General features: G+C 40.2%; 3 protein-coding genes across 4 annotated transcripts; 1 reads left to right on the top strand and 2 right to left on the bottom strand.

The window, feature by feature from the left end:
* Positions 1-3,196: 3,196 nt before the first annotated feature.
* Positions 3,197-7,557, bottom strand: bub1bb (BUB1 mitotic checkpoint serine/threonine kinase Bb). Its single transcript, XM_071497867.1, has 9 exons — positions 7,443-7,557; positions 6,180-6,344; positions 6,009-6,068; positions 5,772-5,916; positions 5,478-5,674; positions 5,197-5,360; positions 4,872-5,065; positions 4,675-4,775; positions 3,197-4,212 (listed from the first exon to the last, which is right to left on the bottom strand). The coding sequence occupies exons 2-9, from the start codon at positions 6,320-6,322 to the stop codon at positions 3,924-3,926; spliced, it is 1,293 nt and encodes a 430-aa protein (XP_071353968.1). The 5' UTR covers positions 6,323-6,344; positions 7,443-7,557; the 3' UTR covers positions 3,197-3,923.
* Positions 7,558-7,609: 52 nt separating this feature from the next.
* zfyve19 (zinc finger, FYVE domain containing 19) lies at positions 7,610-12,425 on the top strand. The gene is made up of 11 exons (XM_071497868.1): positions 7,610-7,827; positions 7,930-8,054; positions 8,151-8,204; positions 8,288-8,454; positions 8,567-8,709; positions 8,857-8,965; positions 9,166-9,384; positions 9,589-9,665; positions 9,867-9,968; positions 10,058-10,221; positions 10,448-12,425. The coding sequence occupies exons 1-11, from the start codon at positions 7,756-7,758 to the stop codon at positions 10,524-10,526; spliced, it is 1,311 nt and encodes a 436-aa protein (XP_071353969.1). The 5' UTR covers positions 7,610-7,755; the 3' UTR covers positions 10,527-12,425.
* On the bottom strand, positions 12,422-21,183 carry ppp1r14d (protein phosphatase 1 regulatory inhibitor subunit 14D). 2 transcript variants are annotated; one of them, XM_071497869.1, is made up of 5 exons: positions 21,114-21,183; positions 19,675-19,894; positions 13,084-13,164; positions 12,785-12,817; positions 12,422-12,637 (listed from the first exon to the last, which is right to left on the bottom strand). In XM_071497869.1, the coding sequence occupies exons 1-5, from the start codon at positions 21,137-21,139 to the stop codon at positions 12,569-12,571; spliced, it is 429 nt and encodes a 142-aa protein (XP_071353970.1). In that variant the 5' UTR covers positions 21,140-21,183; the 3' UTR covers positions 12,422-12,568. The 2 variants fall into 2 exon arrangements, with proteins under 2 accessions (XP_071353970.1, XP_071353971.1); XM_071497870.1 differs by lacking the exon at positions 21,114-21,183 and adding an exon at positions 20,011-20,096.
* Between the last annotated feature and the right edge of the window lie 673 nt (positions 21,184-21,856).

The following is a 21,856-nucleotide window of genomic DNA, read 5'->3' on the forward strand; positions in this document are numbered from 1 at the left end:
ACCCCCCACCCTCTGTCTACTTTACATGTAATGTGGGTGACATGACAACATGAGGCTGCTGTGTTCATCCACTGTGCTGCTGTTCAGTCAAATGCATTATCCATGGAACGACAGGTCAGGGAGGCAGATGGCGGGAGGGGTTGTTATTTCTGTATGTGTGTGTGAGGGGGGGGGGGCATTTCTGTAGAGGGTGCAATCCTCATCCTCACAATCGCTTTTGAGACCACCGTGACCCAAAAATCTTTGGGGATGAAGGCACAAGAAACAGAAAGTTACAACGATGCCCCAGTCCAGCATCCTTGTCGTTTGACTGAAACGTTCCCTCCTCTTTCCACCACAATCATTTCCTGAATAATTTATACAGCAGCTAAGACCAGACACAAAGCAGGAAAATGTATTAGGGTCAAGTCATGCAGAAATTGCTTGCAGAGTGAGCCAGATTTGGGGCATACGTGTAATACATGGTGTTTTGATATGAGAGACACTATAACAGGCTTGAATAATGATCTTCCTCCTTACACATCAAATAAACTCAGGTGAATCCGGCCCCACTGAACCCAATCTGCATAACAATTACAGATTTACTTGGTGGGGGTATGGCAGACATGACCCCACCCTCTCTTTCATTCATACTTGTCAGCATTATTGCCACAGATATTTATTGGCGTGGCTATATTTTACTGCCTCGCATGAGTTATTCTTTCTTTTGAGTTCAGAGCCGCGAACAGCAATAAAACGCTCTTGTAATCGCTGTCTTCATATGCAAAAATATGGTTGTTATCACAAAAAACTGTTGTGTTTGCTCAGCCTTCCTGAGCTGAGCTGTTTATGTGCAAACACTTTCCTCTGTTTGGCCAGTCTGAAGGAGAGCTGGACAGGCCAAAAGGTCAATTACTGAAACATTTCTACCTGCATTCATGATAGATTCACTGGAGAACACAATATTTATTTCTACGTAAATACAGCAATTGTCCCAATTGTCCAAAATGCTATTCCAATAATGGCTAAAGTATTTGGTTTTTATTTGTGGATGAAATAAAATCAATTAAAATCTTATTTATTTATTTATCTATTCATCTATTTATCTTATTTCTTTGTGTTTGGTGTTTGGAAATGTTATGAAAGACAGTGGTGTGACAATGCAGAGACATGGCAAGAATTTTTTTGTCAGCTCACCAGGGTTTATTTAAATTAATTTATCAAGCATTTCCTGAAAACATTTAACCCACCAATTCAATAGATATTGTAATGTAAAAAAATGGCTTATAATGACAATACTAGTTTTGAATCACAGTGTCATTAATAAGAAAGACCAAAGGTCACATTAAGTGAAACTGCCTTATTTATTTGCATTTCAATTCAGTCTATTGTTTAGGATGAATCTGTGAGGATTGCACCAGGGGTTATCAGGGCTCAGCCTACACAGCTAATGCAAATGCAACTTAGTGTTATATATGGAAGCCCATAGCTGACCAGAAAAGGTGACAAGTCAGTAATGATAAAAACCAAAACATATGCACCATAGATCAATATTATGAAAGAAAAAGTCACAATTTTGACATCTAAAGTCAAGAGAATGTTATTCTAAGTCAAATTTATTACATGACAAGTCAAAATGATAATTTACTTAATCAAAATTATGATATGAGTCATAACTTCTAAATCAAAATTATGAGATCTAAATCAATATATAAATAAGTCAAAATAATGAATTCTGAATTACTAGACGACACCCTAGGTCAAAATTATGATGCAGAGTCAAAATGAGGGTATAAGTCATTATTTTCAAGTCAAAATAATGACTAAGTCAGAATGATGAGTTACTAAGTTAAAATTATGTTAGTCAAAATTGTCACTTACATTGTCAAAATTAAAGGATAAAAATTAAATTTAGTCAAAATTTTAAATAAAAAACGTTGAGCTTTCTTGAGTATTGTGACTAACTTCCATCTTTCTTTTCCTCTTCCTGGTGGAAATGGGCCTCCATAATAATGTGAATGTGCTGCACTTGTGCCAACCTAGCCAAGTGTAGTTCGCAAAATGAACAAAATTTCTACTTGTGTTTTGTAAGTGAAGTTGAATCTTGGGCTGAGAACTTTCTGTTAACTGGTGCATGTAAATACAAGCCGTGCAAATAGGTTAAGAGCGCTGACTGTAAAACATGGCCCATATAGAGCCTGAGTGTTCCTGTCTATCAGAGTAACAGTGCTGGACAAAAGCTCTTCTCTGAGGGCCTGTCTAAAGCACATTAAGGAAAGGTGGCCTGTTTGTACCATCTCTCTGCTGCAGTAAGAGAGAGCTATGGATTTTCTGTCTGAAGTGCTATCAGAGTCACTGGCTGCTTGCTTTCATGGGATGAGCTTTTAATAAGTCCTGCCAAATAGCGAGCTATAGAGGATGCATTATGATGTGGTTATGCTGTGTTATTATGGTGGGAGTGCATCATGTTGCCTATCATTTATCACTGAATTTCAGCTGCTGTAAGTGCTAAGCCAAAATTTAAAGTAGACAGTTTGGGAACTCACCAGTTGAGAGGATCTTGGCTGGCAGTGTCATATTTCCAGTATGAGATTAAAGTCTGTTCCTCCAGTGCTGCATGTCCATGTAAAAGCAGCAACACTCAGTGTTGAAGTACATTAGGATAGTGGCCTCTTGGGGAAAACCACGGCCTGTTCTACCCACAACTGCAAAGGGTGGATTTCACTTGCTAATGAGCCAACCACCTATCTTCCAGCCATTCATCAAAGTCTGCCCAGTGAGCTGCCTGTGTGTGAAGTGGATCCCATCATTACAGTACATTAGGTTTACTCACACCACTTTAGTCAGCAGGCTTCTAGGTAACCTCTCCTGGACAATGATTAACATTTGGTCAGCTGAATGTAAGATTTGCTCATAAAAGTCTTGTACCTGCTAAGTGTTGGGATTCCTTAAAAAGTTCAAGAGTCCCCTGCAGCGAAGAAGTTCAATTCAGTCACTTCATTAGAGTAAGGAACAATGATAATGACATTTATGACTATTTAAATGCAGTTTACTTTCACTGTAGGCAACCAGCGTTGACTCTTTAAACTGTGCCCCATTAGTAATCCAACCACCATTACCAGGAATACAATCCATGCTTTCCCTCGCATGCCCCCTGCTGACAGTGCATTACGGCAATCCCGCTGTCTAAAAAAAAAAAAAATCACAATCCCACTAGTCATCAGCCAGACATTTAACAAGTTTATTGAACATCAATGAGACATGGCCTAGAATGGACATTTTACTCAGACTGAGACATAAATCACCTCACTGAAGCCCTTATTTGACTGTGGTGGAATCGTACAGAGAGATCTGCTCTAGACAAAACAACTTAAAAAAGGCAGCACACATAAAAAGCACTGTTCTTAAGAACAATGCAGCTGAGAAAAATGGATGAATCCACTACGAGTGAAATTAGGAATAACTGTGAGTAGTATTTCTGCAGCAGAGACTTGAGCAGTGGTAAAAACAAATGTGGACACATAACATAATACATTTCAATAGCCCTATAAGTACTACTGTGAAGCTGATATTGTTTGTTGAAATCATGTAGATGTGTATTCTACCCTACTGTCAGTTCTGTTGCTGTAGTTTGTGGTATTTTGTACTGGATTTTGCATTAGATTGTACAGAAGTCCCCATTATTTGGTCCTCCTGTTGTACTTTTAATAAATCTAACACAACTAAAATAGTGTGTCTTCAGTTCAAAGGGTTTCTAAAAATCTTAACCCCTTTTGTCTTTTTATGTTTCTGAGCAACTGGATCTGACAAAACAATAAACAATATTTACAACAGGATAACACACAATGCAAAACAGTAATTACATGATATTTGCAGAGAACATCTTGTCAAAATGACGGTGAAAATCCATAAAAAAAACAACAATCAAATTGTTGTTAGATGTATCAGTTCGCAGCACTGCCACTAGCTTGATCCACTTGACCTACGATGGCCTGCGATCCCTGCGCCATCTTTTTGAAGTATCGCTCAGCACGCAGTTCCTCAAAGCAGAATTCAGCAGCGCCGCTGAGCAGCAGCTCTTTACAGTACATGCTCTGCTCCTGTGTCTTTCCTGACTCCGCCTCCTTCTGTTGCAGATGGTGCTCCTGTAGTCTCTTAAGAGGAGTTTCCTCTCTGCATGGCTTACGCGCCGATAAAACCGTGTTCACTGCCGGGTTGATCTTACATGGAGTCCTGAAGCAGGGAAAAATGACGCACTTACATCACAGGCATAACTTGGATATAGGTCATGAATAGGACCCCAGTTAACATCTGGTTACATTACTGGATAATCTATTCAATATTTATTCAATTAATTGCATGATATATTAAAAGGGCCAAAACCAATCATAAATGTCACATGACCGTAACTCAGAGTGGTATAAATTGCTTTGTCTGAACAACTTCCATAAAAAAATTGATTTTCGATCTTACTGTCATATGAAACAGAGAAAAGCAGCAAATCATAACAACTGAGAGATCGTAACAGGAAGTGCTTTACTTAATTATCATTCATTTCAGTGCCAGACATCAATTTCAGGAATATGTTACTTCTTATTATTGTCAACCTGAATGTGTTGTGTACATTTAATATCCAATGAATAAAAGCAATGAATCAAAACTGCAGATAAAAAATAGATTCTCGCGGTCACTCACATTGCTGGAGGCTGGTCTGACTCCTCAACAAATGGTTGGAAGGTAGGTTTGGGAGGCGGTGGAGCCATAACAGTATGCCCAAATTTGGACTTCTGGGGTAGCTATGATGCACAAAAACATAACAGTATTAAACTGATGGGGGTGGGTTACATTTCACATATGTAAATTACATAATGTAACACCTGCTTGTGTCATACCTTTACATCACACCATTTTTCTGGTCTCTGCTCATTCTCCTTTGCTCTAGAAGTTGGAGGAGCTTTCCAAGGCTCCGGTTTAAGCTCTGATGGACCAGCATTTTGAATCTTGCTTTCATCGAAGATCACCAGCCGACTGTTTGAAGCGTTGCCGAGAACAGGGGCGCCACGTGACTGTAGGCCTCCAGAAATACCTGTCCAAAAGCCATCAAACGCTTAAACTTAACATCCTTAACATTAATGCTGATATTTAAAGGTGCTGGAACATTTTAAGTATCAGCTGAGTGTTTCGCAACATGTGTAAATTAGATATGTGTGTGCTTACTTCTAATTGCAGGCCCAGTTCTGTTGATGGGGGCGATGGCTTTTTTCTTCCCTCTATGTTTGAGGTCGACCAGAGAAATTCTCTCAGGTTGTTTGGGCTCTTCATCACTATCCTCCTCCTCCACATTCATCATCACCTGTCGGGACACACGTGCCTGCAGAGCCCTACAAATAATAGTACAGAAAACTGTGATTATGATACAACTGTTGAAACCAGGAACTTAAATTGCTTTCCAAACGGAGATCTTTGTTTATCTCAAACTGTTCTGCATTGGTTCATACTTGTGAAACTGCAGGAGCTTATCGTGTGGCTCAGCACACTTCTTGAATCCCTCCTGGTAGACCAGGTCTGCTTTACGACAGTTGCCTTGATTTTCATATTCCTCAGACCAAGCGATGTATAAGGATGCCTGTGTCACTCCTATTCCCTGCGCCTGCATGTACCTGTAAATGTCCAAGGGTTCCTGGCTGTTCTCTGCCTGTTGACACACAATGCACATGTATGGCAAAAGTTATTACTGTTGTATTAATTCATCAAAGCAGCAAAATTAGTCAGGAGTTAAATGTTACACATACAAATTTGATCCAGAGGTCTACATAGCGAGGGTCGTTGTGATATTTCTTTTCCTCTGTGAATTTGGTCACAACACGTTCCAACAGAGTGGTGAGGTTGCTCTCCTTTCCTCCCTGAGGAAAGGTTTGCTCAGTCCATTTTATGTACCTGTGAAAGGCAGATCCATGTGATCCATTAAACATAAAACCTCTCAGATTTAACAGCAACACATATGACTACACTTTACATATCTCACTTACCGATCCCAAACATCAAGTGGATCATCTCCCTCATACATTCGCAATTCTGACTCAAAGGCCCTGGAAAAGCAAAAGGCCACAAAACCTCAATCATTATGTGAAAACTGCAAAGAAAATGTGTTCAGTGTAACTCGCCATCACCCAATCCAATGTATCAAAGCTCATCCATACTGTCTCTGTTGGTTGATGGCAGAGTTGAGTCCTTCCTGTTGTTGACTGAGCGCTTGGTGTAAGGCTGATATGGCTCTGCCCCGCCGCAGTGGCTGGATGTTCTCTTTGCTCAGCTCCCATTCCACATCTCCACCTTCTGCCATTGTGGAAATTAAAACTAGATGCCTACACACAAACACAAGTGCATCAGACACTTTAGAAAATTAATTTTGAAGTACCCTTATTTGTTTTAAAATCTCTTCTTGCACTTGCTCATGTCTACACTGATGATCGCTTCACTGAATATCAGTTTCGCAGAAGGCACATTTTCTCTCATCATTTAAGCCGTTTACGAAGGAAACATACCAATTATTCTTTGGTTCATGCCTTTCCAGCATGGAGATTTGAGGACTTGCTCTGTTATGTACTGTAATTTATAAACTGGACATCTCTGGATTTGGAGTGTTAGTCAGACAATTGAGTCTTTTTTTTGCTTTTTACTGTTTTCTGACAATTTGTAGTGTAAACAACTGATCGATAATATTTAAAAAATTACAGATTAATTGATAATTAACATGCTTGTCGACTGTATTACTTCAAGACTGTATTCCTAGACTTTGCTGTAGACTCCATTTACATTCAGAGGCTTAATAAGTTGCACAAGTATTTGGAGAGATTTTTTTGGGCTGGCCTACAGAATTGTACTTACACTTTAGCAACCTGTACATTGCATCATAATCCTGTCCAATGACTTTTAGCACCTTATAACATTATTTAACTAAGTTTGCACCTCTTAATGCATTTTCATATATAATAATGTCTACCATATAAATTGGTACATATTATACCCTTTCAATAATTATATTATTGTAATCATTCAGGGCTTTGTGCTTGAGTGTGCTAACAGGGTAGAAAAAGACTCATATTGGAATATTACATTAACATTCCTGTTACATAACATGACAGAATATTAGGAGGTATAATAACATAATATCACCCAGAACTAGAACAATTAAAATCCAAAGAGGTAAAATGTTACAATCTTACACGACATAGCATGTAGCACAGAAACAAAACAGTACCTATTGTAACTAAGGTCTAACAACAGTGACTGAAGGGGTTAACTAACGATAGTGAGGGCATGACGTGTGGGGGCTAACACACCAGCTAGCTAACATTCGTTTTAGCTCGATCCGTTTCGACGGTCGCAATATACCCGAAATATACCGACCGCATATAAAAATAATACTGTTCGTCTACAAAATGGTGATTTTTTTCCCATACCGCTTACAAGCCTCCTTCGTCTTTTGTCCAGATTATGTTACAACTACAAAGCTGTAGCACGGATCGCCGTTGAACGATCGGTTCTCTGTTTTGAACGGCGACCGCGAGATAATTTGGAGGAAGCTGATTGGAGGAACCAGAAACAGGAAAATGTATATTTACGTCACGCCGCAACTTCCGGAATGGTTCCGGTTTTGATTTTAGCAACGCTGAGAGGTAGGAAACAGGCAGTTAGTTTGCATATTATTTCTTATAGAGTCGTTTTCTTCACATATTTAGCAATTACAGCAGCAAATTATATGTTGTCTGTCACATGACTCCACGCGTCGCCATGGACAACCGCTGTTTTTGCTGTGCATCAAAGTTCAGCCTCTTCAAGAAGGAGGTAAGGTCTTGCTGGCTCATGTTAATAACGTAGTATTAATTATAAATATACACATCAAAACGGATAGTAAACTGTTTATTTGACGACGCTATGTCCCCACAGCTGGGCTGTAAGAGCTGCGGCCGCTCCTTCTGCTCCAGCTGTTTGACTTTTAGTGCTGTGGTGCCTCGCTGTGGCACCACCCAACAACAGAAGGTGTGCAAACAGTGCCATGGCAATCTGACAAGGTAAAGGTCAAACCAGAAAAGAACAAAAAAATAAATAAATGTGGCTATTTGTTAAGCCTTAAGGACTATTATTTGTCTTTGTCTCTTCATTTTTAGTGGGGAGCCTCAAAACAGTGCTGGAAGATGGTCTCCTCCTGAAAATTACAAAAAGTCAGTATGTGATCAAATTTGAAAAAAGACACTTTGTCAACACAACAGTTTCATGACATCTAAAGTTCATGTTTCTTCCATAGACGGGTTGCTGCACTTGAGGCCAAACAGCAGGGACAGTCGTCAAATACTCTTGCACTTGGAGGCTGTAGAAATAGCAAAGCGGGATATCTACCTGCCAAAGGCCTGAGTAAAGAAGATCAGGCTATTGCTGAAAGACTTCAAAAGCTGAAAGAGGAAACTGCACCCAGTAATGAAATTAGATTTTTAGCAGCTGCTACCTTGATTTAATCTGATAACTATAGTTATGACATCCTCTCTCTTGGCAAAAAGTAATTGTAAGCTTTTTACCTTTTCTTCAGAGTCTGTCCCGTCTGAGAGAGAGCTTGAGTCTCGCCTCGCTGCTCTGAAAGCTCCCAGCCAGCCAGTGCCTTCTGCAGCAGAGATGGAGGACCGTCTGGCAGCTTTGCGGGGTCTACCTCCACCATCTCAAGCTCCTCCAGCTGTAAGCTAAGCCCCTTATTTGGAACTCTTTAGGTCTTACATTACAGCCCAGTGACAGTGTAAAATATTTGACGTTATTTAAAAAGGAACTGAAATAGTTTGCTATATATGCTTACCAGTATATGTACTTGTGTGCTCATTTGTGCAGGTGCACAAGCCTCCAGATAACAGGACTCAGACTGAACAAGCCAATGATCTGCTTAGTCAGATGACAGAGGAAGTTGCCATTGATGAGCAGCAATCAAATCCTGAATGCAGTAGGATTTTACTCCTCTCACTGTTTTCACGCATATTCAGCTGGTAATTTATGATGTGGCATTATACAGTGACCACAATGTGTAACAGTCTTGCAGATTATATCAGATTGTATCAGTATAATCAGGCAACAAACTCTCATCTCGTTCAAATGCTATATGGATCTCCCAAAATATGTTCAAACCTATTATTTTCCCTGCAGATGCCAATGGCCGCATGAATGATCTTAACAAGGGGGAGGGGGGAATACTGGATGAGAATTTGGAGGAGAACCAGGATGCGGTCAAGCAGCTGGAGGTTGAGAAGGCCCGTCTGCTGGAGGAGGCCATGGAGGAGCTGAGGAAGGAGCGGCATTCCCAGGATCAGATCCTCCACATGGCCAAGAGGATGGCCCAGCTGAAGGGGCAGGACCCAGACAAAGGTACATAACACATAGCACTGACATACCATAGTACTGACATACCTCATCTGTTATCTATAGTTTTAAGCCACAATATCAGATAAATGATAAGATATATGATAAGAGTTCTTACTTCATTGTAGAGAGAATTGTGGATGGGCTAGGGTATTAGAAACCTGTCACTGTTTTTTTTTTTTTTTTTTTTTTGTTTCATGTCACTTGTAGTTACTATGGAGGACTTCCAGCACCCTGACAGTGATGAGGAGACTGAGGAGGAAGCAGTGAGGAGAGTGTTGAAACAGGTGTGGGGCTTAAGGCAAAATAAACTTTATATTGTGATGTAGATGGGAATGAATGTACATTTTACACCCTCCAGGTCATGGAGAGCAAACTCGGACCAATCAGGGCAGCCACAAGGGGCTGCTATTTTTCCATTTTAATTATTTGTGATGTGAACTAGAGACATGTTCTGAAATTCTTATTTTTTCTGATTTTTGTTCCAGCTCTCAGAAGAAGCTGCGCTGGATGAGGCCAGTGGCTACAACATACCTTTAGAACAGAGTGGACCGAGGAACACAGAAAAGAAAAAATCTTCAAAGAAACCGGTACAACAGCCAAAATACAAATTCCTACATTTTTCAAGGTATTAGAAAGAATCATTTTTAATCCTGTGATGTTCTGATGTGTCTTAAAGACACAGGCTCCAGCACCCAAGAGTAGGATTTCACCAGCTGCTGTAGCACATCAGCCATCAGACAGTGATGACGATGAACTTCCATGGTGCTGCATCTGTAACCAAGACGCCACGCTTCGCTGTCACACCTGTGATGGAGACCTTTACTGCAACCGCTGCTTCAGGTAGTCCAACATACATTTGTAATAATAAGCACTACAAGAATTCTGGTTTCCCACTCAGTTTTGTGTGGAAATCTTAACTGTGATGCCCAAGAAAGATGCCTGTGATTTGGAATGTATACTATGACCCAGATACGTTGTAGGCAGGCTGCTGCCATACTGTTGAGCAGCATGAATATAAAGTATTTAGTGTGATGAATTATCAATCCACACTCCATTATCTCCCCAGGGAAGGCCATGATAAATATGACAGGATGGAGCATCGCACCACTAACTACACCGCGCCAAAGAAGAAGAGGAAGACATGATAGTTAGACTGTGCTGTAGATTTGCCTTATCGGACTCTTGTCAGTCATCACCCTTAGATTTGTGCTTTAGCCTCAAGTGACCTATTATTGTCTCAAAAAAAAAAAAAACAGTGTCTTAGAAATTTTAAGCACCACCTATCATCTAAAGCAATCCAGAACTCCTACTTTTAACCTTTAACTTATCATATCCGGTCTGTCCAAAGTGGATGTGAACATGTGTGTGTGTGTGTGTGTGTGTGTAGACCTCAGGAAGAGCAGCATCTGTTTTCTGCAATTGCAAGCACTGATCTAGAGGAACAGAATAAACAAAGAAATGATGGGTACGCAAAGCTTAGACATAGACTTTAATGTAAATCTAATACAATATATATGTAAGTGTAACATAGCTCTTATTTTTTCTGTAATGTATAAAAAATAGGGGTAAGTGAATCTTGCAGAGGCTGCTAGACAGGTTGTATTTCAGTCTTTTTTTTCTGTGTCACCTGTCCCACTTCCTAAAGACAAAAAAAAAATCTAATCTTAGACACATTTTGCACTTGTCACCATTTGATTTTTTCTTTTTTTTTCTTTTTTTTTCTTTTAAATTGACAACACAAACAGAAGGCAGACACATCATGAGCTCATCTGGGATGATGCACAGTCCTAGACTACTGTCAGCTCTGGACCGAAGAAGCATAGAGGAGTCAGTATAAAAGGATTAGTGAGGGCTTTATTTCTTTTGGCAGGAACTGCAGTCACTCTTGTAATCTATGTTTGGCTGTGAGTCTGACATGAGCATTGCCTTTCTTGTCCTTGTGTGTAATTTAATTATAAAGGAAGCAAAAGTGTAGGGCGCTGTATCACGTCTTTTTGGAGAATGCAGCTTATTGTTTTAGTTTTAACACTAGAGCTTTTTGTTTTGTTTTTTTTTTTTTAGATCAGAGTTATCATATCTTGACAATAACGTCTCAGTCTGGCAGAACTTGTTGGAAGTGTAGTGTTACAGTATGTGTTGCCTCTGTGTCAGAGAATCAGGAGAGGAAGCAGGGCAAACCAAGCAAATTACTATAATGGAGCCCTCAGCCAAAAGACCGTCTGTGTATGACAGAGAGATGGCCAGAGTGCAGTTTCATCAGTGTGCATTACTGTCTAGCTAACTGAGGAGAAACCATAATTACACTCTCCTCCGGGGGCTTGCTCCATTAAGGGTTGTATGGAGGCCGTTGCTGTGTTTGCCTTTTCTGGCCGTGTCATACACGCACCACAGACAGGAAATGGATGAGGATAATGGATGCATACTTAATGGACCTTCCTGCTGCTGATTTCACTGTGTTTACTCCTAGACTTGACATGTCAACGTCTCCTTTGTTTCCATCACTCTGTTGAAAAATTCATGCCAGAAAATAGAACCATGTAATTCTGGGAATGATATACTGACAACTATGCTACAGTAACACTTCTGGATGGTAGGGCGTTATCATTCTTTAAAAACAAATGTTTTAGAGCCGTTATAAAGGGCAATTGCTGACAGCATATCTCAGTTGGAAGTGTAAACTGCTGGGTATTATGGACATCAATATTTATTTGTATATGTGGAATTAATGATACCCGTTGGTCAGTCACTTGGTTGGCTGTCTTGTGAAATCACATTTAACCCTTTTAACTCATCAACAGCCTTGTCTTGAAAATGTTCAATTTTATTTTGACATACAACACTGTTATATCAGAACAAAAATATTTATGTACATAAATAGGCAACTGAAAATGTACAGTCTTACACAAAAAAAAAAAAAACAGTCCGTCTGAGTAATAGTCAATACAGATTTTATCTCATGTGCAGTATTGGTATGTTAATGGGAAACAAAATGTTATAGCAGTCCTTAAATTAAAGCAAAATAATAAAAAAAATTCCATTCAAAACCCAACTGTTCTGGTGTTGGACTGATGCTGACCCAGGAAGAGAGTCCCACTGACACGTGAACCGCACATACAGGCATCCAAACAGTTAACTGGTGGGAAGTTAAGAGGCTCCATATTGTCTCAATTCTTTATTTGACCTATAATTATTTCTTCAAGGGACCTGACATTTTACGTAGACCTTTTATCCTGTAGAGTAGCCCGTTGATAAAATCCTGTAGGGAAGATGAAGAAAATAGATTTTTTTTTCCTGCATTTTACTCTCAAAAATTAGACAACAGTAGACAATATTTTTTTTCTGTTGAATATTAAATCTTTATATGCATGTAGTTATATATAAGTAATGGCTTTTTTTTCCTCACCTCTTTTGGTTTCCCACATTCCTGCAACAGCTCCTAACAAAGGAAACAAACAGAAACAGTTTAACTCTGGACATTGCTTTTTCACTGCAAACATTGCAACATTGGATTCCAGCAAGGGTCAGTTGCTTGTTAAGTTATTACCCCAGTTATCAAACAGTCAGGTATGTACCCAGGTGTTAAAATGTAAATTCTCTGCCCTGAATGTTGGACTCAGGTTGTCCTTTGTTTGCAGAGTTGTGGTTTTGGAGACCAGTTCCATTATATCATAAATGAGCATAAGTTAATTTGCACACTCTTACATGCAGCCGGGTTCGCTGGCCCTCATCCGTCAGCTCCAGGAGCTCATCTATGTCAATCTCTAACTCTGGGATCTCTTCTTCCTGTAAGGGTTTAGGGTTACCAGAGAGAAATAAAAGTTAGAGGCAATATTCCTTTATTAGTGTATTGCTCATGGTTGTGCTTCTGCTTAGCTCCTGCGAGTGCTGTATATTGTGGGTTTCTTGCCATCATTTCACTCACAGTGGTAACACTGTCCACACCAGTGAGCAGAGTCATTCAGAAGGAAAAGAAAGAGTGAAAGATGTGATCCAGGATGTGATGCAACATGGCAAAGATTTCACTGCTGCACAGTGGCGTATAAGCTGTTGGATTTTAAAGTTTCAAAGTAACAACTCAACATACTTCTGTCACTTGTGTTAGCAGTGTTGGCTATGTTGTAGAAGTAAGGATAAATACTGTTTTCCTTCCCAAATATGTACAAATGATGATGTGATTGATGATGTGCTGTGCACGTGAGAAAAGCTGAAGAGCATTGACGCATGAAGGCAAAGGGGCTCCAGGAGGCCATACTTGCCACATGGCACCATCAAATTTCATGGATGGTTTACCCTGCTGGCATTTAGCTCAGCCATTACTGAGAGCGTATTTCCAGTTTACATTTTTTCTAAAGAATATATTAATCTCAGATGAGTTGTGCCACATGAAGTCTGCTGAACTTGCTCCACATGAAAGAGTCTCTTTTGGGGTCCACTTGGGTCATTTTATGACTTATCCTCTTGGCCAACTCATCAACTCTTGAAACAGTACAAATAAAAGTCATATTATTGTGAAATTTGCTTTATCAACCCCAGATGACAAATGCTTTTAAGTTTTGTTGTGCCATGTCAGCTTGTTCATATGGTTTGTTGTTCTGCTTAACACTTTAATACAGCTTGTTAGGCTTCCAGCCTTTTACTATTTAAAGCTATAGTTTCTTTTTTTTTCATTTTAGGAAATACCCTTATTCACTGTCTTCAGTGAGAATATTGATAGCATTCCTGCATATGTGCACTAAATATGAAGCTCCTAGCTAGCAGCTGGTTAGCATAGCTTAGCATAAAAACAAAAAAAATTGTGGAAACTCCTTTCATTGTTAATTAGTGAGCTTTAGAGGCTAGCAGTTTGCCCCTGTTTACAATATTTATGCTACGCTAAGCTAAGCAGATGAGTTGTGCCACATTGTGCACATATGAACTGTGTGTTTTCTAGAAGATTGTGTAACCTTGAAAAGGGGGGCACAGAGTTTCAAGTTATAAAAAGCAAGTATAGCAAAGCAATCAGTTCATATCACGAGCTCTTATCCACACCTTTCAACTACATTTTCAGAGGGAATGAGGAGTGCTCAGTGGGGGGATCCTGAACACTACGATATCTGGAGTCAGCAGGTGTACACTCATATTTGACAAGTGGGGCCTCTTTTTAAGAGGAATATTTTCCGGTTGGGGAGTTTTCATGGCTGTTGAAGATGGGGCTCGCACAGCTTTCTGGATGAGGAGAGAGCTAATCAATGTGGAAGTGCTGAGTAGCGGAATAGATGGGCCCACCTTCACAGTCCCCTGTGCCCTCTCTAACTGATACATGCTGCCAGTTTGGACCCCTGTGTGATTGTGCTGATGTCTGCAGGATGCATGCAGAGCTGAACTTGTTATTTATTTATTTATTTTTTGTTCCATGCTGTACATTTCTGTGCCGTGTGTGCTTTGCTTTACCAGGTTAGGTTGTGCATGGTTCTTGACTCGGTTAGTCCAAGCACCTCTCACCGTTTTGTGTTCATGATCTAGTGCGGAGTCTTTTAAATCTATCCTCTTCTGTTGTATTTGCTCCTCATGTATGCATGTATTGTCGCGGTAAAACATTGTTTTCTTAATCCTGAACATGCAGCTTTATCTTGACATTTATATTTCACTGCTAAATTGCACAGACAGTAGCAGCCTACAGAATCTGAGTGGTTATTTGAAAAAATTACAGTCAGTTTTGTTGACAAATTCAGTGTCGTGTCTTTCCCTTCTCGGCACTCCACTGTAAATATTAATAGCTAATGTAAATGTAAAAAAATGTAAGTAATTGCTCACATTTGCTGTGATATGATTGTTGTGGTGTTCACTTAGTATTGGCTGAGCTTAAGAGTTATGATTATTAATTTATCCTGCATTAATTGTACAGCACTCTATGTCCAGTAAGTGAAGAATAAATGTGACAATGAAACCTACAGCTACATGAGCTGTGAGTGTAAAATAAAATGGATAGACTACTTTATTTATACTGCACTAAAACCTTCTCTGTCTGCCCTGTGACCACACAGAGCACCACTGAATATCAATGAGAGACATTTTCACTGAGCTGAGGCGAACATGTGCATTCATCATGAGGAAATGCAATACGACCCTTCCAGTGACTTTTTGGTGTTTCATATTGAAATCGGTCACAGTTTTCGGCTTGTTGAGAGTTACCTTCATTGTCAGAGGAAAGCAGCATTTTAATGAGGCCTCTGGGCAGAAATGTCTCAGCAGCACTTTTTGAAGTTAAAAGCAACAGACTGAAGCTAAAATGAATGTTGGCACTAATATTGGAATTTATGAATATCAAAGTGGTTCTCAGAGGAATTCCGGTTCAGACAGCAGTACAGATGCAGTCTAAGTAAGCAACTGCATTTTGTTGAGATAAGACAACCTCCACTGGAATTTATAATTCAGAATCAGAAATGTTTCATCATTATCATAAGGTGACCTGTTTCTTTCTGTCAGGACTTCAGCTTTCACAGTAGTAGCATGATCATTTAAATGTTTTTTTAATCCTTTTTTGAATATGTTTTATTTATTTTATCTTTAGAAGTATTTTGCCTTGTTGCGCTGCTTGAGTACTGTTTGACTTTATCATTTTTTTCGAAAAACACCTTGTTACCTTGTTTAGGGTAGTGCTATATAAATAAAGTTTACTAAAACTGCCCTAAAGATGATGGTACTGATCGGTCAGTCAGCCCATGCAATGCTTGTTGTGAAATTGAGAATTGATACTCATGCCCCCCCGTGAATAATTTCTAATGATTTTGGTGACCCCCAAACTGCCATCTAGGGCAACTCTAAGGCCAAAATTTTCCCTTGACCTTTGCAAGGCATATTGAAAGCCAGACTGAGAGGCCAGAATTTCCTTGAAATTTAGGGTGGATATTCATGGACCCTAAGAACTATCAGTGTCCACTGTTGAGGACAAAGTTTCCAGCTGTGATGAGGTCTATTGGGCAGGTTAACATGATATTTATTCAGTGCATTTAAGCTACCCAGAAGATGAACTATACTGATTGTGCAGCCTCACTGACCTTTTCTCTATCACCGCTGTCAGGCCAAAAATTCTTGCACCACATGAAAGGGTCTCCTTTTGGGTCCATTTGGGCCATAATATGACTTTTCCTCTTGGCCAACTTAGGTCAACTCATCAACTCTTGAAACAGTACAAATAAAAGCCATATTACTGTGAAATTTGCTTTATCAACCCCAGATGGCAAATGCTTTTAATTTGAGCGTTTTGGTGTGCCGTGTTGGCTTGTTAATACAGTTTGTTGTTCTGCTTTGCACTTTAATATAGCTAGCAGCATGTTAGGCCTCCAGCCTTTTACTATTTAAAGCTATAGTTTCTTTCTTTTTTTTTCATTTTAGGAATACCCTAAATGTGAAGCTCCAGTTAGTAGCTGGCTAGCGTAGTTTGGCATAAAAACTCAAATTGTGGAATGTGAACGTATTAATTAGTGAGCTCTAGAGGTACCCTAGGAGCTTTAGAAGCTAGCACTTTCCCCTGTTTACAATATTTATGCTATGCTAAGCTAAGCAGCTGCTGCATGTAGTTTCAAATTGAATTGATAGCTATGAGAGTGGTTGATTGATTTTTTTTTGCACTGACCAGTGTGGCTCTGTGACCCACACTGTGTTTGCTATTATAATGTAAAGGAAACCATGCCCAGGAAGCTGTTTCAACAAGATGCCAGTGTTGTGCTGAACTTATCAGATCCTTCTCTTTTCCTGTCAGAGGCACGAACTGCCCACGGATCAAAACATTCATTAACTTTACACTTTGAGTCTTGGCAAAGTTTAAAAAATAAATAATCATTAAATAGTAATACATGATCATTAAAACTTATGAAATAATGCTGTGGTTACTCTGTGCTTGCACCAAGTCTAAAGCAAATTTATGGTAGTGTATTTCAATAGAACAGGCATTCAGTAAAAAAAAAAAAAAAAAACAAAAAACCTAATAGTAGAGTGGCAGTACAGGGAAAACACTGATGTGGGCTTTGGGTTACTCTATAGACACAGGTCTAAATGTGGCATTTTCAAGAGCTGTTTTTCCACACCTTTTTTTTTAAAAATGAACCATTTCTCAAAAGGTGTGAAGTTTGCAAAGAGGGCAGCCACTCCAGACCCGAGGCAGCGCTTGTATGAATTAGAAATGCGGCTAAATAATTCAGGTGGTGACACAGGGGACTGATGGTAAATGCTTCCACGCGGACGACTCAGAGAACCAACAGAGTATACTTCCCCTGAGCCGATGCAAAATTCATTACACTGGCCGGTGCACATGGACAAGTCATGCCTAATTCCACACAAGTGACTAACGCAAATATCAAGTCCATCCCAACTGGAAAATTAAGCCTTAATGGTCAAGATGGCAAGGATGGAGATTATTTTTAGCAAAATTGTAAAGATGAGCAACTTGAGTTCTGCTTCACTGCATGGTAACGGGTAATATCATGATTGAATCTAAGATATTTCTTATGCTATTGCTATCTTTCGTCACCTTATCAATCATACCAAGAACCCCCCTTCAGCAAGTTGAGGAGACCTGCACATTCACTATCTGCGTTGTACACGTGCTGCACATTAATACTTATGTTGGTTTATCTTCAAAGCAGTACAAGAAAGGCTGTAAACGCGAAATAATTGTATGTTTCTGGGACAAGATCAAAAGAGTAGACAGGGAAAGTCTTCAGATCTGTTTTTGTTCTCTGCATGTCCTGGTTTCCACTAATGTGATTTATTCCACCCTCTGCCTCACAAGCATATTACCATATATTACCACAGTGAAGAAGACTTGGGGTGTAAATGGAATAAAGCTCATAAAATAAGCATTGTGATAAGAAAAATTCTTGCACAACATTAAAAATCCCTAGTACTCAGCTGTGAATTAAACCAGCCTGACTATCTACTGGTCCAGAAAAGGACGAAAAAAGATAACTGGAGATACTGGTTATCTATTTGCTTCAAAGATCTTCCATGTCAGCTAGTAAAATGGATATGCATGTATCCTCATGCTCTGCAGCATCAGTATAATGTATACTCTATTCAAAGGGCTCCTTGGCAGTGAAAGTGGATGCCAGACAGAGAGGTGGCTGCAGGGCATCTACAGCCAAGGGTCTCTGTGTTGTTCGAGAAATAAATGAGAAACAATTTGTCTCCAGCTTTCCGGCATGAAACGGAGGCGGTGTTGTTGTCATCTGAGCTGCATCGTCATTAGGATGCCTGTGCTCTTTAACAGACACCCCTAATTCCACTTTGTATCATGCTGCCTCATGTGGGCGACGAGACATCTGTTGCCATGGTTTCCCCTCAGAGAATGCCAAGGGAATCAATATGGAGCCCTTGACATAACTGGATTGTATCCCAACATACAGGAGTGGAGTTGTGGAGGCTGTGTTGCTGTGTGTGAGCTGACTCATGCCTCGCTGTACTCGCTTGCACATATTAAATACAACAGTCTATGCAATAAGGCCATTAGTTATGCACATATAGAAATAATGTATACACATTTCCACCCCACAGCTCTTATTTTCATAAATGTGTTAATATGTTTTCTGCATTTGTATTCATACTTCAAGGTCCTCTAATGTCTAACTGCTATATGCCAGATGTGGGTAAGTATCTAAGTGTGTAGTTTCAATTATGCACAGTAACTGAGTGACTATTGACAAGAATGTGTCTGCAGAGAGACAGGACAAACACTGACAGTAAAAAATGACATAATTTCCTGGATAATCCACCATAATAGCAGGGCATAAAATCTGCAGCACATGAAGTGCATTTAAAACCTAAAGATATATTTTATTATTTATTACATTGTGCCTTCTTTTTTACTCACTACCTCAATATTGTTCACCTCTGGTGTTACTGGTCGTAGCTATTCAGCTTCACACTGTGTAAATCCATCATAAAAAGGCCTAAATGTAGCCATATGTTTAAAGTGATATAGGTGTTGTATTGTCAGAGTTGCAACATGCTTTCAAATGATCATATCTAGGTAAAAATAATCTTATCAGTATGGTTGAATAGCACACAGCTGATACTGCAGTCAGCTTGATGACACATGAAGGCTTGTGTGCCAAAAACTGCAGCCGTTAAGCACAGCTACTTGCCTCCCACCCACTCCTCTATTAGGTCGCTGTAATCTCTCATGCATGATGTATTGCCCACCACAGCCACCTATGAGCAGTTCCAGTGCCTCTCTTGCACCCTTCCTTCACCTCCTCAGGCACCCAGCACAGTGAACATCTGAGTATGAGGCTGTGAGAGCCAGCCCTACCCTACCTCACAGTCAAACAGCAGGTGTAGCTGTCCGTCGATCCACTCCTCGATATCCAGCCTCCTCTGCAGGTCCTTGCGGTTGTATTTGACTGTCAGCTTGCCCAACTTGCGGTGCGCCGGCTCTTCTGTTTTGTCACTTGCCTGGAACATCACCCTGGACTGGGTGCTTGGCTCTGACGCCATGGCTGCCACGGCCTCAGGAGAACCGTGGAAACACACTGAGCTGTATCACACACACACACGCACCCTCAGGCTCTGAAACGTTTGTCTTGCACACCAGCTCCCCTACTCTGTCTCTATATCTCTGCTTTTCCAGTGAGTGGCTGTTCCCATGCGTACCTCCTGTTGTCTTGCTGAGTGTTTCGTGTTCTCCCTCTCTATAATGCTGGCTCTGGTTCTCTGCCTGTCCTCGTCCTCTCTCTCCCTCTCTCTCTCCAAAGCTCACTGTCTTGCTCTCTTTCCCTCCTCTTGCTACACCCACTGGCTGCACTATCAGGAGGATGGTAATGAGATATGCCTGTGTATGTGTGTGTGTGTGTGTGCAAGTTTGTGCATGCATTTATGTGTGTGTGTCTGTGTGTGTGTGTGTGTGTGTGTGTGTGTGTGTGTGTACATGCACCTTTTAGGGTGTGTGTTTGCTTTTTGCTCTCCTCCTCTGTCTTATAGCAGATCGGAGATCATAGGTCAATTACAGCAATAAAAAGTGGGGAACGGGTAAGAGTGCAACCACTGCAATCAAGTTAGGATTATTACTCTGGCAGAAAATATGCCAACATGTCCTTCTGACAAAATGTAGAAATACATGTATATTTTTCTTCTTACGTCTCCAATCATATGCCCTGAATACCAACACCACAACCATATTTTTTATTATTCACTCAAGAAGAGGATCTAAGGTATTTCCAAGCTCACAAAGTCAAACGGGTTTGACATGCCACGGGCTCTTTTGTTCACAAACACTTCCAACAATAGCTGGGTCCCCCTGACAGGTGAGCCAGGGTTCCTCTAGTGTGATAGCCGCCCCGTCCTTTATAACAGGCATTATCAGGTGTACGTTTAATAAGCCTTGAAGTCAAATTGGCATCCTCAGTTACGCAGCCATACATAATGGATGAATAGGGGAGCACTGTTTATTGCTGTTTAGAAGTCAAATGTCAAATAAAAGTCTTTAAACCATCAATGTTTGCAAAGTCAAATATTAACATCAGCACATAACCCAAGGTCAGAAATTCATAGTTGTACCTCTTAGTGCCAAATTATTACAGGTGAGAAAACAGAGACAACAGGCTGCAGAGTTTCCACAGATCCTATTACGATATGAATAATGGGGTTCAGTTTTTTGTTTTGGCAGGGACTATCAATCAGCCATACCTGCACGTGTTCACCCACTGATGCACCGTCTGTTACAAACACTGAATTATTGAGTGCTTCCAGCAGCTCACCTTTCCAGGCAAACAAATTCATTCATCTCGCCTTATGCTACTTGGTTCTGCACCGTCGGCTTGTCTAAAACAGGGACGTGGACTGGAGACCTGCGTCGGGCCTTCTCACTTTGGACTAAGTGAAGGAAATCAGAGGCAGAAAAAATAAGTTTAAGGATATTACCTTGATATTTGCAAAAGTCAGTTACCCCCCCCCACCCCCACCCCCCCCACCCCCACCCTTCCCAGATAAATTGGTCAATAATTATGATTAAAGATCAATTACAACACCAGTTAATCTATATTTCATTTTCTGAGTGACCACTTCCTGCTTCCCCCCAGTTGTTGATAGATGCATATTTATGACTCATCACAGACTGTAATTTGATGAGTCAATGCGTGAATCATCTCGGTATCACTTCTCTTACAAAAGACTGTGAGTCCAGCAAATTTAAATGACAGTTTGTGTTAATGATTCTATTATATATTTTTAAAAAAAACATGTTTTACAATTCTTTGTGAAAAAAGAGTAAACTCTTCCCCCTCAGCTTCCTCTTCAGCTGTTGGTGGGATCGTACTGCCACCTTCTGGATGAAAGCTGGTACATCTGAAAGACAAAGTCCGGAAAAAGATAAATATCGCTTTAGTTACTGTCTGATCTACTGACACTGTTTCAGCTTGTCTGACCCGTCATGTTACCACCAGATTTTATATTTCTTTTTACGCTTGTTTTGTTTTGTTTGGGTAACGTTTTGATTGTTGTT

The sequence above is a fragment of the Trachinotus anak genome, unplaced genomic scaffold, assembly GCF_046630095.1.
Source record: "Trachinotus anak isolate AG129_WGS33_773 ecotype Australia unplaced genomic scaffold, CSIRO_AGI_Tana_v1 ptg000015l, whole genome shotgun sequence".
In the NCBI taxonomy this organism is placed as follows: domain Eukaryota; kingdom Metazoa; phylum Chordata; class Actinopteri; order Carangiformes; family Carangidae; genus Trachinotus; species Trachinotus anak.

What these genes read in the sequence shown, in the direction of transcription:
- ppp1r14d (XM_071497869.1), bottom strand. Translation starts at nt 21,139, where the DNA reads ATGAATGAATTTGTTTGCCTGGAAAG. An exon ending in ACCTGCTGTTTGACTGTGAG is followed by an intron (nt 13,165 to 19,674) that starts GTAGGGTAGGGC and finishes AAACCCTTACAG; the next exon opens with GAAGAAGAGATCCCAGAGTT. An exon ending in AATGTGGGAAACCAAAAGAG is followed by an intron (nt 12,638 to 12,784) that starts GTGAGGAAAAAA and finishes TCTTCCCTACAG; the next exon opens with GATTTTATCAACGGGCTACT.
- bub1bb (XM_071497867.1), bottom strand. Translation starts at nt 6,322, where the DNA reads ATGGCAGAAGGTGGAGATGTGGAATGGGAGCTGAGCAAAGAGAACATC. An exon ending in CCACTTGATGTTTGGGATCG is followed by an intron (nt 5,917 to 6,008) that starts GTAAGTGAGATA and finishes TGCCTTTCACAG; the next exon opens with GTACATAAAATGGACTGAGC. An exon ending in AAAAATGGTGTGATGTAAAG is followed by an intron (nt 4,776 to 4,871) that starts GTATGACACAAG and finishes TGTGCATCATAG; the next exon opens with CTACCCCAGAAGTCCAAATT.
- zfyve19 (XM_071497868.1), top strand. Translation starts at nt 7,756, where the DNA reads ATGACTCCACGCGTCGCCATGGACAACCGCTGTTTTTGCTGTGCATCA. An exon ending in TGCCATGGCAATCTGACAAG is followed by an intron (nt 8,055 to 8,150) that starts GTAAAGGTCAAA and finishes CTTCATTTTTAG; the next exon opens with TGGGGAGCCTCAAAACAGTG. An exon ending in GCAATCAAATCCTGAATGCA is followed by an intron (nt 8,966 to 9,165) that starts GTAGGATTTTAC and finishes TTTTCCCTGCAG; the next exon opens with ATGCCAATGGCCGCATGAAT.